At 34.8% G+C, this 14676-nt stretch overlaps 1 protein-coding gene across 7 annotated transcripts in view; it reads right to left on the bottom strand.

Moving 5' to 3' along the window:
* Window positions 1-630: 630 nt before the first annotated feature.
* prom1b (prominin 1 b) overlaps window positions 631-14676 on the bottom strand; it is a 40682-nt gene continuing 26636 nt past the window's right edge. For 2 of the 7 annotated variants that reach the window (XM_055205384.2, XM_055205381.2), the window contains 18 exons: window positions 14220-14379; window positions 12239-12391; window positions 12013-12136; window positions 10209-10312; window positions 9913-9997; window positions 9096-9242; window positions 8645-8716; window positions 8128-8220; window positions 7922-7939; window positions 6795-6848; window positions 5782-5862; window positions 5611-5679; window positions 5424-5513; window positions 3191-3306; window positions 2672-2743; window positions 2204-2335; window positions 1624-1660; window positions 631-1540 (listed from right to left, as the gene is read on the bottom strand). In XM_055205384.2, coding sequence (XP_055061359.2) covers window positions 2266-2335; window positions 2672-2743; window positions 3191-3306; window positions 5424-5513; window positions 5611-5679; window positions 5782-5862; window positions 6795-6848; window positions 7922-7939; window positions 8128-8220; window positions 8645-8716; window positions 9096-9242; window positions 9913-9997; window positions 10209-10312; window positions 12013-12136; window positions 12239-12391; window positions 14220-14379 — 1508 coding nt within the window. In that variant the 3' untranslated portion in view covers window positions 631-1540; window positions 1624-1660; window positions 2204-2265. The remainder of the gene's footprint in view (window positions 1541-1623; window positions 1661-2203; window positions 2336-2671; window positions 2744-3190; window positions 3307-5423; window positions 5514-5610; window positions 5680-5781; window positions 5863-6794; window positions 6849-7921; window positions 7940-8127; window positions 8221-8644; window positions 8717-9095; window positions 9243-9912; window positions 9998-10208; window positions 10313-12012; window positions 12137-12238; window positions 12392-14219; window positions 14380-14676) is intronic. The other 5 variants (XM_055205382.2, XM_055205383.2, XM_055205385.2 and 2 more) reach the window with 5 other exon arrangements.

Below are 14676 nucleotides of genomic sequence, written 5' to 3' on the forward strand. Positions count from 1 at the left end.
ATGTTTAACTCTAGGGGAGCTGGAAAATTAGCATAAAAAAAGAAGTGTCCTTAAGGTTTCAAATTATATACTGGTTGTCACAACTAGTATAGTTAGAGCTGTAATTATATTTAGAACCAAATGTTTTTACATTTAGAGCCAATTTCTACATTTTTGCTTCATACATGCCCTTTATAAAGCACACCACAAAACATGAGCAGATTTTTTCATTGAAACTTTCACATTTAATTCATATTCCAGAATGACTGCACATGAACCTGCCATGTCATAGAAAGTAAAATCTCAAACACATGGTACAAAGCCTCATAACATTAGTGGTCAAAGAAGCCTTTAGAACCGTATTAATGCCAAAGAACATACAGTGCTACACAGCAGGTCATTCACAGTTCACTGCAATTTAATCACAAATATGATTTGTAGAATATGAGGATAAACCTTTTGTTTGTTAACAAAAGATGGAAAATCCCTGGGTGGATCTGTATGATCAATGTAAATTAATGACTGGCTATTACATATTGATTTAGACACAAAAAAAATAAATACAAAGACAAAAGGAAACAACATAATAGAAACAAAAATCATAAGAATTTGGTTTAGTGGTGTAGTATTTATTTTCCAGCTCATTTACCATCCTGTTCTTATGTTTTAAAGGGACGGACATTTTAAACATTTAAGTTTTTTAAGACTTTGGCATCCAATAATATTTTACAAAGATCTGAAGGAGCGAAAAACAGTTGTTATACTACAGTAGTTTAAAAAAGATGCCGGAATAGCACTGCCACTGCTCCTTGAATATTTAAAAAAAAGATATTGTCATTCAGTTTCTGCGCCAAAATGCCCACTTTAGATGCTGCTTCAATAGTGCCAGTTTTATTTTTAACAGATTTTATTTTTGCTCACTATCTTTAGTGAATATGGCACTACACCCAAGAGCACGTGCAAACAAATTATTTTATCGATTGCAATTCAGTGCATTTAACACACATTTTTTACTCAAATGGTTTTTCATTTCCTTTGAAACATTTCTGAAACAAATTACTAAATACTTAATGTATTCACTGAACAACAAAATTTAAAAAGTAGTATTTTACACAAGAATAAGAAGTATCTTGATAGATTAACCTTTCTACATAAAATACTTCATTGTCATCTGCTTTAACCATTTCATCTAAATAAACAACTGTGTGTTGCTTGGTTCAGAAACATCATTACATTCTTAGTTTGAGTCCAAGAATAAGAACCAACAATACAATATCACAGTGCATACAGTGACATTATGAGGCGTTTCTTTTTTATATCATGTTAAAGACCAATAAAAAAATCTAAAAAAGTGTTAACAAAACATATAAAACTTTTTGAAAAGATCTTCATATATATACTTGCCATGTATAATGAACTCTACAATATGTAACATATGAAAATTCTTCACTTAAATAATGAGTATGTTTTATTGTGAGAAACTGGAATGAACAATTTCTAATTTCAAATTGACAGCTGATTCCCTTTTATCTTCATTCTTGGAATGTGAAATAGTGGTTCCCTGAATAAATTTAAAACGAAAACATTTGAATTTAGACTGAATTTGACATTTCACATGAGACAAATTACATGTGATTTTCTTACCTTGCAAAACTCTCTTTAGTTCCAGTTCTCTGTACCACTATAGAAGAAAGATATTTAAAAATCACTAAAACAAGAAATGACTGTACTTTCAATGATTTAATTTATACAAATGTGGGGGAACATTTATAAAGTTATGAAAGGCTGAGCTGGTATAGGTAGTCATGCAAAGGTTGAAAATGCAGTGTTACAATACATGTTTCCTGAAGAACATATGAAAGATCACATGACAAGAGGATTGCAGTGAAACCTGATGAAACATAGCCAGGTCACAGTATAATATATATATATATATATAGATCATGCACATGGCTGGTCAAAGATACTCCAAACATGAAGTAAAAGTGAATTTGTGATGGGTGACAGAAAGACGAAAAGAGAAAGTAAAGGTAATGGGTTAACACAGGGCACATGGTTAAGAAGCAGCAGAATGTGTAAAACGAGGCACAATATTAGTGACACTTCTGAGGAAAGATGTATGAACGTAGCTATGAACTCCGTTAATGACAGAAGTTAGTCTCAGAGACAGAAGAAAGATCAAGAATGGATGAACAGCCAATAGATCTGTTGAAGAGTTGTGTACCTGTAGAACGCATGTGGGATTGTATGCCACGAATGAAAGTATGTACAGTATGTGAATTTGTGTCACCAGTCAGGCTGTCTCGGGGGTGCAGAAGCATGAGGATACCACCTCATTGTGTCATAAGATGGATAGCTGAAACACATGCAGGTTTATCATTAACAAAACCTGTTTAGATGCCTTATGTTTTGAAGGAATATAAAAACATAAGGCATCAGGAGATATCAGGTCAGAGTCTTTAGTGTTATGACTACAAAAAGAGCAGAAAATAATCATGCAGTACACCAGTAATATACAGCTTGCTATATAAAGTGCATGCTGGTAAAGCCTGCAAAATGCAACATTTGCATTTTGACATCAATCTTGTCTGTTACTGTAGATTTACTCATAAAATCTCCCTGCATGCAAAAACCTTTCTAAACATTCGGCTGATGTAAGCATGCAAAGAGAGGATGGGGATAAACTCATCACCTGCTCATCACAGGGTTGCTTATGCCATATAGAGCATCACTATGATAACCACTGACAACAATGTCCATACTACTGTAAACAAAAAAGTGAATATGAAAACATCAATCTTTGTAACATTAGAACATGACATGTGACATGAACATAAATGTGATGAATAATGAAGAGGAAAAATAAATGAAGGATTGAATGCAGTAATGTAAAGATAAGAGAAACGAAGTGATACAGTATAAAGTATGTACAGTTCATGTAATGTTGAACTGGAATAAATAAATTCATGGAAAATAGAAATCAGAAGAATATAAGAGATGTAACATGGCCGATAAATGACTGGCTCAAGGAGAATGAGTGTGGCTGTACCAAACAGCTGTGCAGTGAAAGTTACCCTGCTGTTTGACAAGCTGTATGTTTCTGTTACATTATTGAAAAGATTACCTTATTTGCTGTTTTGCATTTCTGAATTTGTGGCCTTTCAGGAAAAACCTTGATCTGCTTGAATTAAGCAAGTATTTGCCCACTCACTCATCATAGACGTCCTCAGTGTCCATCCTGCGGTAGAATTTGGCCAGTTTTACACAAAGAATGATGCTGGGGATAAGAAACAGACAGCATCCTCCCAGTCCAAACCAGAATGTGTTCTAAAAGACATGTGCAAGGAAACCCATTAGTATAAATGACAGGTCAATCTTACAATAACACAGTACTGTGTCTCTTAAATAAAATACATCCAGAAAATACAGGAAATGTGTATGTAGTATTAACCCTTGTGCATCCTTGAGGACATTTTTGTCTTTTTCAGTTTTGTTTTTTTGATAACTTTGCCTGCGTTAATGCTAACTGCATAAAATTTGCCACAGGTGTGCATTTTTATTGGAATTTTAATATTTCACCTTCATTTCCTTTAAAAAATCTATTTTCCACTAGGTACACAAAATACTTCCTCTCAGGACCTTTTGGACAAAAATGTCCCCATTGAAACCCATTAAAACTGCAATTTTTAATCCCGGTGCCATTCAACTATAAAATGATGCAATCTTTGTTAACAGGCTTTCATTCTGTTGGCAAGGCTTCAAAATTTAAATTTGTACTATTTTTTACCAGATGGTGCAATTTTTTTGGCATATAAAGCAAATTATCGCTTTATTGTTGTCTTCTGCTTATGCATATTATAGAGCCAATAAGATATATTATGAAGCTATAATTGTGTGGGTGTGTTGGTATGGATGTCAGAGTGTGGTTTGTATGTGTGTACTGAAAATTTTATGTGTTTGTGTGTGTGTACCTGGTAATTATCACGTTGTGGTGACCAATTGTCCCCACAAAGATAGGATACCACTATTTTTGTGACCTTGTGGGGACATTTTGAGGTCCCCATGAGAAAACAAGCTTATAAATCAAACAGAATGATGTTTCTTGAAAATGTGAAGTAGTAGAAGGGTTTCTTTGATGGTTGGGGTTAGGGAATGGGGTAGGTAAGGGGAATAGAATATACAGTTTGTATGGTATAAAATGCATTACGTCTATGAAATGTCCCCACAAAACATGGAAACCAGAATGTGCGTGTGTGTGTGTGTGAGCGTGTGTGTGAGCGTGTGTGTGTGTGCGTGTGTGAACAGTTTGAATGAACAAAAATATATTGTACTGGAAATCACAAGACTACAACAGTGGCATTGTGTAAACAAACCAGCATTTGAAGGGTTAAAATTTTGAAAATGAATGAATGTTTGGTCATTGTGATTAGAGCTGATGCTGGTTAAAAAAAATGGCATCAGTGAAAGTGGAAAAAAATATTAATCTATAATATTTTTATGACACTTTTTTGACGGACATTTTTGTCCCCTGTGAACCTATGTGTAACTTTTTTTAATTGATGCACAAGGGTTAAAAACTGTATAAAATGTAAACTGATGTGTCATGTTTTAGGGTAAACTCCCCTTCCAATTGAGCAATAGCAGAGACTGCAAGATCTCCTAAACCTAAATAAAAATGATTAAACCAGATAGCATGTTTGTGACATCTGAATGTCTTGTCTTAACTTAAAACTGAAAGTAAACGGATTTTCCTTTTGGAAGGTCTGCACTCGTTAGAAATGAGGCAATAAAATATTTCAAATCAATCATTAAATGTTCCTCACCTTACTTATAAGGTAAATAGTTGTGTAATAAGCGCGGTAATGTACATGCGGCAGGATGTTATTGCGGAATAAGCCCCTTCAGTGTGATACAAAACCCTCAGTTTCACATCGGGTCCTGATTACAATGTCAGGGTTTATTTCTGTGACAACAACCTGCTGCATCTACATTATCCCTTACTTCGAAACCTACATGTGGCCGAGACTAATCTCTAGTCTTAATTCATAGCTCTTTATAAATTCACACACTCTCTTAAACTGCACTCTAAAAATGGCTGGGTTATTTTTAACCCATGCTGGGTATTGGACAGAAAACACCGCTTGGTTAAAATTGGCCCAATGCTGCGTTATTATAACCCATGGTTGCATAACAACAACCCAACATTGGGTAATTTTTAACCCAGCATGTGTTTATTTTTTTAAAATTATCAACCATAAAAAGCTGTTGATGTTTCTACCATTAATGTGGATGTTTAATGATCAGTGTTATTGTGTCTTCATGCTGTCACTGTTATCTTGTTGTCTTGGTATGATAAATCTCTGTGTTAAAAGGATTGGCCTGCTTTGCAGAGACATACTGTACTTGTCATTAAACCTCCATCTGCCAAACTTAAATAACTTTACCACTGAGTCAACAATGAAGCTGCAGGCTACGATCTCCAGCGTGTCAACTATGTTTGCGATGGGTTTGCATTGGGCGACTTCCATCTCCAGCTGCACATAGAGACAAATATGAACGGATTACTGAACCATACAGTACATGTTTATGACAACATGAAAATGCTAGACTTCATCTTAGTATATTACTCACAGAATGCTTGACCCAGTCAGTGTATTGTATAAAATAGCCCATAATGTTTTTTATGAATTTATTAGTCTCCTGTGAATGGTGGTAAAAGAAAAACACATCAAATATTAAGCTATTAACAAAGCTATTAAAATGTTTGTAGATACGGTTCGAGAGATGAATAAATAAAAATACCTGTTTGACTACATGTGATGCGTTGTTGGAGATGAGATACTCTGCAGCCTCAATGGCATTGAGTACATTATTCACTTTAGTCTAGAAAACATAATGTGAAAATTATTACACACATACCGCTTATTTATAGACAAAAGTTGATCTAAAGTTGTTTCCATCTTTGAAGGGCCTTTTTCTGTTCCGAAATGACTGTACCCCTGTGTACAAGTCATTGATGAGTTCGGGTAATGAGTGTTTGGCTCAAAGCCTGCAAGTCATACCAAAGGTGTTCAGCTGAGTTTAGGGGCCTCATTTATAAAGCGTGCGTACGCACAGATTTGATCGTAAAGTGTGCGTACGCAAAAAACCACGGCAAAGTCCATATTTATAAAAACTGTCTTTGACGTGGAAAAGTGCTTAGCGCCACGTCAGGGTCTGAGCAGACGTACGCACTTTTGCTTGTCTGATTGCTGCAGGTTTTTTTTAAAATATAAGCCATTCTTGTTGTTTAAAATTGGGTTTAAACATTGACAAGCGCTCTTTTATAGGTCTGACATTAATTACGCATCGTTTAAAGGCGGATATCTGAAACTGCTCGGCTGCGCCCCAAGTTCAAGCTAATTTGCGATTTATAGATTTGAAAGGGGTACGCGCGTTTTCTGCGCGTACGTTCGGTTTATGAATCACACCTACGCATTTTTGTTAAATGATCGTAAGATCAAATGTAGGATGGTTTTTACGCAGCATTTTAAAAATGAGGCCCCAGGTCTGAGCTTAAAGGTTTTTTTACACTTGACTGAATAAATCATTACTTTTTGAACCTGGCTTTATACATAGGGGCATTGTCATGTTGGAATGGAAAAGGGCCTTGACCAAACTGTTGGTATAAAGTTTGAAGCACAAAAAATATTATATGCTGTAGCATTAAGAGCTTACAAAAACGACTAAAGTAGTCAAACCTTTTCATTAGAAGGGGGCGTCCCAATTACTTTTAAATGCTTAAGTATTTAAACGCTTGACCACATTGGACTTACAGGCAGATCTGTTGATGATGTCTGGAGCAGTCTGATGCTCTGACTTAGAGAGCTCTACAAGACAAACAAAGACATGGTGTAAACACTGGTGTCTCAAATTATTAGTATTTAAAAATATATATTTGTGACTAGGGCTGTCACGATTATGAAATTTGGCTGGCAATTAATTGTGTCATAAATTGTGGCGATTAATTGCTGGGGGGTTTCACGGTTATGACAATTAATTGTTTTACTGCTTTGACATTTAATTGTCATAATTTTTTTTGTTCATGAAATAATTTTCACACATTGTTGTGATTATTTAAATTAAATCTTTTGCAAGGTTTACCTGGCAGTAAATATTAATACACATATTTAAAAGTAATTGTTTAATAAATAAATATTTCAAAAAAGAAAAAATTCTTCATGAGAAATGAACACAAAAATAACTGAAAATAGAAGTGCAATCAAAATAAACTGATTATACCAGAACAGGTCTTAAATAAAATTAAAGCAAAAAAATTAAATTCCTTAGTACAGATCCTTAAGAATAGCATCCTTCACTTCCCTAAATTTGGAACTGCTGTTTTGGGAATGTATGTTTTGCCTGGCAGTCCAAACTGCTTATCAAAGTTTTGCTGTAATTTTTTCCACTGTATTAAATTGCTTTGCAATGTATTGCGTTACACTGTCAGTTAAGGAGTGCCATCTGAAACAGTCTGGTTTATACATGTGCTGCAGCTCCCCCTTGTGTTTTTAGAGAGATGTGCAATCATTGCGGTGATCTGAAATCATCGCGATGAGGTCAAACAATCGCAATGAGACGATATTTAATCATTGTGACAGCCCTATTTGTGACCCTGCCTGTTAAAACCTAGCTAAAGTCTTTTTGTGTGAAAATATAACCTTGATATCTTTAATATTGATTAAGTAAGGCCATGAAAAAAAAATTTGATTCATTATTAGATTGAGACTTCAGCCTGGATTTCACAGAGAGGCATATAAACACTATTGCACAACAAAACACCTAACCACCAATCGCACAACACAAACACAATAAGACAAAAATGTTTAACTTGCCAACATAACCACTAAATGTTATTCCAAATTTACTGGAACAAAACTTACAAAAATATGAACTATCTTACCCTTGCTTTCACAAATTTCTTTGGTCCAATTAAAAAAGTAAAGACAGAGATTAATGGAAGAGTATGCAAGAGCTGAGCAGTTAGTGTTATAGTCGGTGTGTGTGTGTGTGTGTGTGTGTGTGTGTGTGTGTGTGTGTGTGTGTGTGTGTGTGTGTGTGTGTGTGTGTGTGTGTGTGTGTGTGTGTGTGTGTCTGTGTGTGTTTTACCATGGCCTGCTCCATTGGCACAACTTGTTCTTTGTGTATTTGTCTGATGCTGCTGGCATGACCTTTCAGTGCATTCTCAAGGGCACCGCGTGGCTAGAAAAGGTAAAGATGAAATATCATGATTAATAATCTCTTAAACTGACACACAAAATGCTATAGTGTCTGATGTCTGAGACCAAAATATTATGCTCAAATCACCTACATGCACACACACAAACACGCACACACTGCGTTTCCTGTAAATGTGTGTTTTACTCATGAATGCATTGCTTGTGTCCCTCTACACTGGAGGGGAGACCACCAAAAATGTTCCGATAACTGACATCTATGTGCCAACTGATGTAAAGCATGCTTGAATTTTAATGCAGAGTAAATAATATTCAACGTAATGAACTTTTAATATATGCTTATACAGACTAAGACTTTGAAGTTGAATGATCATTGGAAACTTTACTTCAGATATCATAATGCAACCATTTAGTGTGAGTATTTAATTTACATCCTGTATTTGACTCACCAGTCGGTCTGCTTGAGCCTCAAGTTCATTGGCGTAGGACAGAAGATCCACAACTGTTGTTGCTTTATTTACCTGCCAAACAAACCACACACGTTTATAGAAAAGGTTCACCCAAAAAAATAAATGTGTAATTCACTCATTCTCATACCATTACTTCTATGGAATACAACAGTATTTTTTTAAATAATGTTTTGGCTCTTATTGGCTGTTGTTTGTCATATGACTAAATGTCATGACACACAAAGAACATTATGTCCTGTAATGGACCCCATTGATTATAGGTTAGGTATATAAATTAAAAGCAGGTAAAACATTCTTTAAAAAAACATCTTTGTATTACACAGACAATAAATCATATTGGACCTATAACAATATTTATTTTTTTAATTGTACTGTCTCTTTTAGTTTGTGCTTGTGTGTTTGTAACTGACACTAGTATTGTGTGCGATACCTCTGATAGATAAACCTGATAGTTGATTTGCCCAATGCCTGTGTTGGCAAAGTCAATGAGGTTATCTTTGCCCTCCTGGTCCAGGAGAACTATTCCCTGGAGATCCACATTCACACTGTTAAATATTTTGTCCAGTTCTTGGCTATACTGTTGAAAAATCGCAAATGCACAGTAAAATTAGTGCTGAGGTCAAGCTTGGTATGTTGACATACACATTAAATGTGTTAAAGGGGTCATGGCATTAGGAATCAAATTTGCCTTGATCTATTACATATTAATTTTAATAATTTAAATGCTATTTTGCTACCACTAATGACCCGTTCGTCCGTGAGTTTAAAATTACATCGCCCAAGACGAAAGCGGCTAATCTGATAACACTATTTCGAGGAGCTAAAATGCCAAAACCGCTAAACGCCACCTCTTTCAAAAATGAGAATATGATAATAACAGAATGCTCTCGGCATATATTATATACATTCATCAAATAATGGCCTCAGGCCATTAAAAAATACTCCTTTGTTGGCAAAATCCATTAAGAGTCTGACAAAAAATGCAAATTTACAAGAAAACATGTCTTTGTACTGAATTTGCGGTAGAAGTAGACTAGCAGCAGCATGTCGGCTGTAAAGCATAAAAGTGTGCGGGATGCAAGGGAATGCAAAGCACACAAATCAATCAGAGGATGAAAATGGTCATTACTTTTTGGCAAAAAAGTGATAATATAAGTACACTTCAGGAAACATAATAAAAAGACATGTCATAACCCCTTTAAATTGATAGCCACATACAATTTATAATCACATTAATGATAACACACCACTGTGACATTGAGAAACCTGTTGAAGTTGAAATTGGTCTCCAGTTGTAAAGCTGAATATAAGCCATTATTCTCATAGCAATCTCTATGAGAGAGAAAGAGAGAGTAGTAAATTTTCTAATAGAAAAAACTGATACTGTAAATAAATACTTATAAACATGTCTAATAAAGGAAAAGCACCTGCTATAGCTCAACTGGTGAAGAAACTCTTACTTATCCTAAACCATATCGTAATTTTGAGAATTTTTGAGAATTTGCCCTTACATTATATATCCAAAGAAAAGCACATATATTACCTGTACATATCACCGGGAGTGAGGTCAATGTTTGGATTTTGAAACAGCATGCCAGGAAGAAAGTTCTTTTTTTCAGGATGTACCATATATGGTGTGTCGATGATCTGTAAAGCATTACATAAAATGATGATTCAATTTAATGAACACACTGGAAATCAAATGTTACTGAAGCTTAATTGTATAGAGAGCATATGTTAATAGGTTCGAGATTGAATGTACTATAAGTGTGTAGTGTCAAATGCATTAATGTATATGTAAAGTCTATTTATTTTAACTCATTCCCCACCAGCCATTTTTTTTAAGTTTCACAAAATGCCTTCCAGAAAAATTTTCTTCTAAACATTTTTAAACATACAAATATATCAAATTAAAGAACAGACCCTCTGCTTTCAAACAAACAATAAACAAACAAAGCGGAAAAAAAAAACGTTTCATCCTATCTATATATTTTTTCTCTGCTTATAAACTCTGTGAAAACCCAGCTAAAGTCATTTTTTTTGTAATTTACTGCTTTCGAGTCGCATTTATGAACAATTTTATTTTGTTGTGTACATGTCAGCCACTATCAACACTGTTGGGGGTAACACATTACAAGTAACTTGCATTACGTAATAATATTATTTTTCTGAAGTAAAGGGCTCGTTATAGGTGTGCGTAGGTCCTACGGCGTAGCCGCAACGGCATAGGTTCCGCGTCGGTTTTCATTTATACTTTTGCGTCGTCTTCCGCGTCGAAGTGCAAACACGCGTGCAGACCGCTGGTATGCAGTATCCACATGTGTAACCACAGTAGCAGCGCCATCCGAGAAGAAGAAGCTTGGCAAGTTAATCCACAAACGAAGAAGAAACAGCAACTTGTTGTGTATGATTTGAGAAGACCAGCAATGATGGAAGTAAATGAACAGCGAATTTTGTTGCAGTTTGAGTTAAATCACTCTTCAACTAGGCCATTCTTTGTTTTCACCGTCGCAAACGGAAATACCCATGACACAGTTTTTTTTACCTGACGGGAGGGGTTCTGGTGGACCAATCACAGCGCTTGTGGTCCACGTAGAACTTACACATGACTATAAATCAGGCTTAACAAGTAAAGTAACGCATTACTTTATAAATGTACATAATAATATTTGAGTTACTTTTTAAAAAAAGTAATGTGAGTTACTTTTCAGATTAATTAATTTGATTAAAAAAAAATTATTGAATTAAACTGAACTTATACCACAGTCCTGTCGAATGCTTTATTCTGATTGGCTTAGCACACCTGACTGGTCAAATGTCTTAAAAATAGGCACCAGAGCAATGTTTGTGGTATAAGAGGAATAATTGACTCTGGTCCTTTGAATTATAAGAAAAAAATGCACACCCGCGGTGTTGGGTGTGTATTATTTTCTAATAATTCAATGGCCCGTTAATTATTCCTTACATATTAACGTAGAATTACACACTCTATGCATCGTGACTGAGCGGGAACAGTTTAAGCCAGAAACAGAGATGGCAGGGCGGAGCTTGACATTTTTGCAACAGAAATATGCATTTTCTGAAAGCAGAACTTTTCTGTCATAAAAACACCTGCAAAGCCTGAAAGAGATCAAGCTTCAGCCAAGTAAGAAAAAGTAATGCAAAAGTAACTTAAAAAGTAATGTAAGCATTACTTTCCATGAAAAGTAACTAAGTAAGGCAATTAGTTACTTTTTGGGGGAGTAACTTAATATTGTAATGCATTACTTTCAAAAGTAACTTTCCCCAACATTGACAAACAATGTGACTTTTAATCTATCATCATGCAGGTACTATACAGTATGTACCTTAAACAGCTGTCTGTTAGCCAGTGGCTCACACACAAGCTTTTCTACGTTTCCCCCGGCAACAAACGTGGTGACTACAACTCCCATGAGCACCCAGGAGAAGATGAAGCTGAAGCCGACAGAACTGACCACCACCAAGAAGAAAAGAAATATCAGCAACAAACTCTTTCTTAATATTATTAGTGCTAATATTATATGTTTTTTGTGACACCGCTCGATTACTCACGCCATTAGTAGGTTTCCTCCAGTGTTGGACAGACAGCCACGTGTGGTTGGTGTGGCATTTTTATCATAGCCACACGATCCACAAAGCAGACCCAGGAAATTAAATGCTAAAATCAATACGACCATACAGCAAATCACAACACACCCAATCCATCTACAGAGAGAAGAACAGAGAGATAAACATATGGAGCAAAGGTAAAAGCATGTTTTAATTGTGTTTAAAAATATTTTGTGTACTAAGTAATGATAATTTTATAAAGGTATGTGTGCTCATTTAAGAAATGAAGGCCAATGTCTCATAATGTAATTGTGAGATTTGGAGCATCAAAGTCTGATTTCGCTCACTGATTTCAATCTTTGACATGATCTTACTCAGTCAATATTAAAAGAGTGAATTAAGGAATCAATTTTAATTTGAGCTGTGGTTATATATAAGGTCATCATACTTGAAGTAACATCCTGTAAGTTTCAGAACTGAAAACGTCCTTGTTACTGAAATATCAACTGTTATTGACAACAAGCCTGGTTGTGGAAGAATACAGTCCCTGCATAACCTTCCCTCGGAATTTGATACTACGAATGTGTGGTGCAATTAAAAAGCAATGCTGATCCATCAATATTGTATCAATATTGTAATCTGAGTAAAACACTTTAGTACTGTGTGTCACTATTGTTCTATGACGTTAGTAGTATTTTTTTGGGGGGGGTCAGTGGTCTACGAAATTTCCCGGTAGATTTTGTGGTGCCACTCCGCTCCTGCTTATTATTCATCTATGCCTAAATAAATACAGTTTTGCATTCTATGGCACTTTTAAAGATATCAAGGTTATATTTTCACAGAATGTTGTTTACATTATGTAGGATGATTTTATAAAAACAATGACACATATTAATCTATACTTGTAGCCTATGTTGTATTAGTGGAATATATGAAGAGTTTGGTTCCAAAACGCGATAAACGCCATTTTTAAGAAAAATTACTTACTGCCAAAATCAGTATTATATCAGGTCAGTATTTAAAAGTAAATTCTTAATTTTACACTAAATCCAATATCCACCATGTTATTCTATCATCTTTTCTCCTTTTCTCCCCAAAACGCGATAAACGCCACTCCTCCTTTCCTACAGAATGCAATAAATCCGCTTCACATATTACAGCGCACCATTCCACGCAATGTAAACAAACAATGGTGGAGCGTTGAGTACACGAAATCTAGTTTTCCTCATCCTCTTTGTACTTTGTGATCAACAAACAAACAAAAACAAAATAATACTTTAATGGCTTTGATAAACCTGTGATGGTTTTCTGTGACGGGAAAGAAACGTAAGCCATCAACATCTAATAATTTACACGAGAGGCACTCAGGAGACGGAAAAATGCTGCTGTTGCTTGTTCTGACATGACAGCATTAAGTTTCTGTCATGCTAACACACTGACCCCAGGGGATCTTATGAAAAACTTTCCATTATTTTACTCAAAGTCAACAAAAATCGAGCAGGACCAAAACATTTAACAGCTGATCACTGTGAAAAATGTTAAGCGACGACGTCAAGTATAACAGCAGCAATGACAGTGATCTTAATATCACAAAGTAAGTGTTTTGATTAATGCCATTAATGTTTATTTTCTTAATCAGTGTGTACAACTGTTCAACTAAATGAATATAACATGGCAAAGATGAATGCACATCTATATATTGATTCAATAGATTTATAGCATTTTGGGGAAAAAAATTGTCATGAATTTATTGCATTTTGTGGAAAAAATAATTCGTTTTTATAATAAATCTTTGAAAATCAAGTTATGGATTTGAATTTTTTTATGTTTTTATAACCTAAAGATGTTATGTGAAAGTTTGTAACAGAAAATAGTGGTTTTCATCTTGTCACTTTCTTAGTATAGAAAACACGTTTTTGTCAAAATTTGTCAAAATTGATTTATTGCGTTTTGGAACCAAACTCTTCATATAATGAATAAGTACCTGTAGAAGTCTATCTGGTCAATCTGAGGGTAGAATGCTTCAATTTTTTTCTGGCTGTCTGTCAGGAACTTTGTGAAGTTGTCAACTGCTGGTTCAACAGGGATGCTTTTTGTGAAACCAATGATCTCTACACCTGCTTTATCCAGCAGACCTTTAACTTCTTTAAAAGAGAGAGGAGCAAAATAGAATAGAGAAAATAATAAGTTTATCGAGTTTAGAGTAATGTATTGCTTTAAAATAAACAATTTTCAAACAAGTCTACTGTATATACATAATAAATATCTTTAGAAATCTTTAAAATTACAAAAAATATTTGATTTAATAGCTTTCATATACAGTGGTGTGATAAAGTTTTGGCCCCCTTTTTGATTATCATTTTTTTTACATATTTGTGACACTTAATATTCCAGATCATAACACAAACTTAAATATCAATCAAAGACAACACAAGATGCAG

This window comes from Misgurnus anguillicaudatus, chromosome 3 (assembly GCF_027580225.2).
Source record: "Misgurnus anguillicaudatus chromosome 3, ASM2758022v2, whole genome shotgun sequence".
Lineage (NCBI taxonomy): Eukaryota > Metazoa > Chordata > Actinopteri > Cypriniformes > Cobitidae > Misgurnus > Misgurnus anguillicaudatus.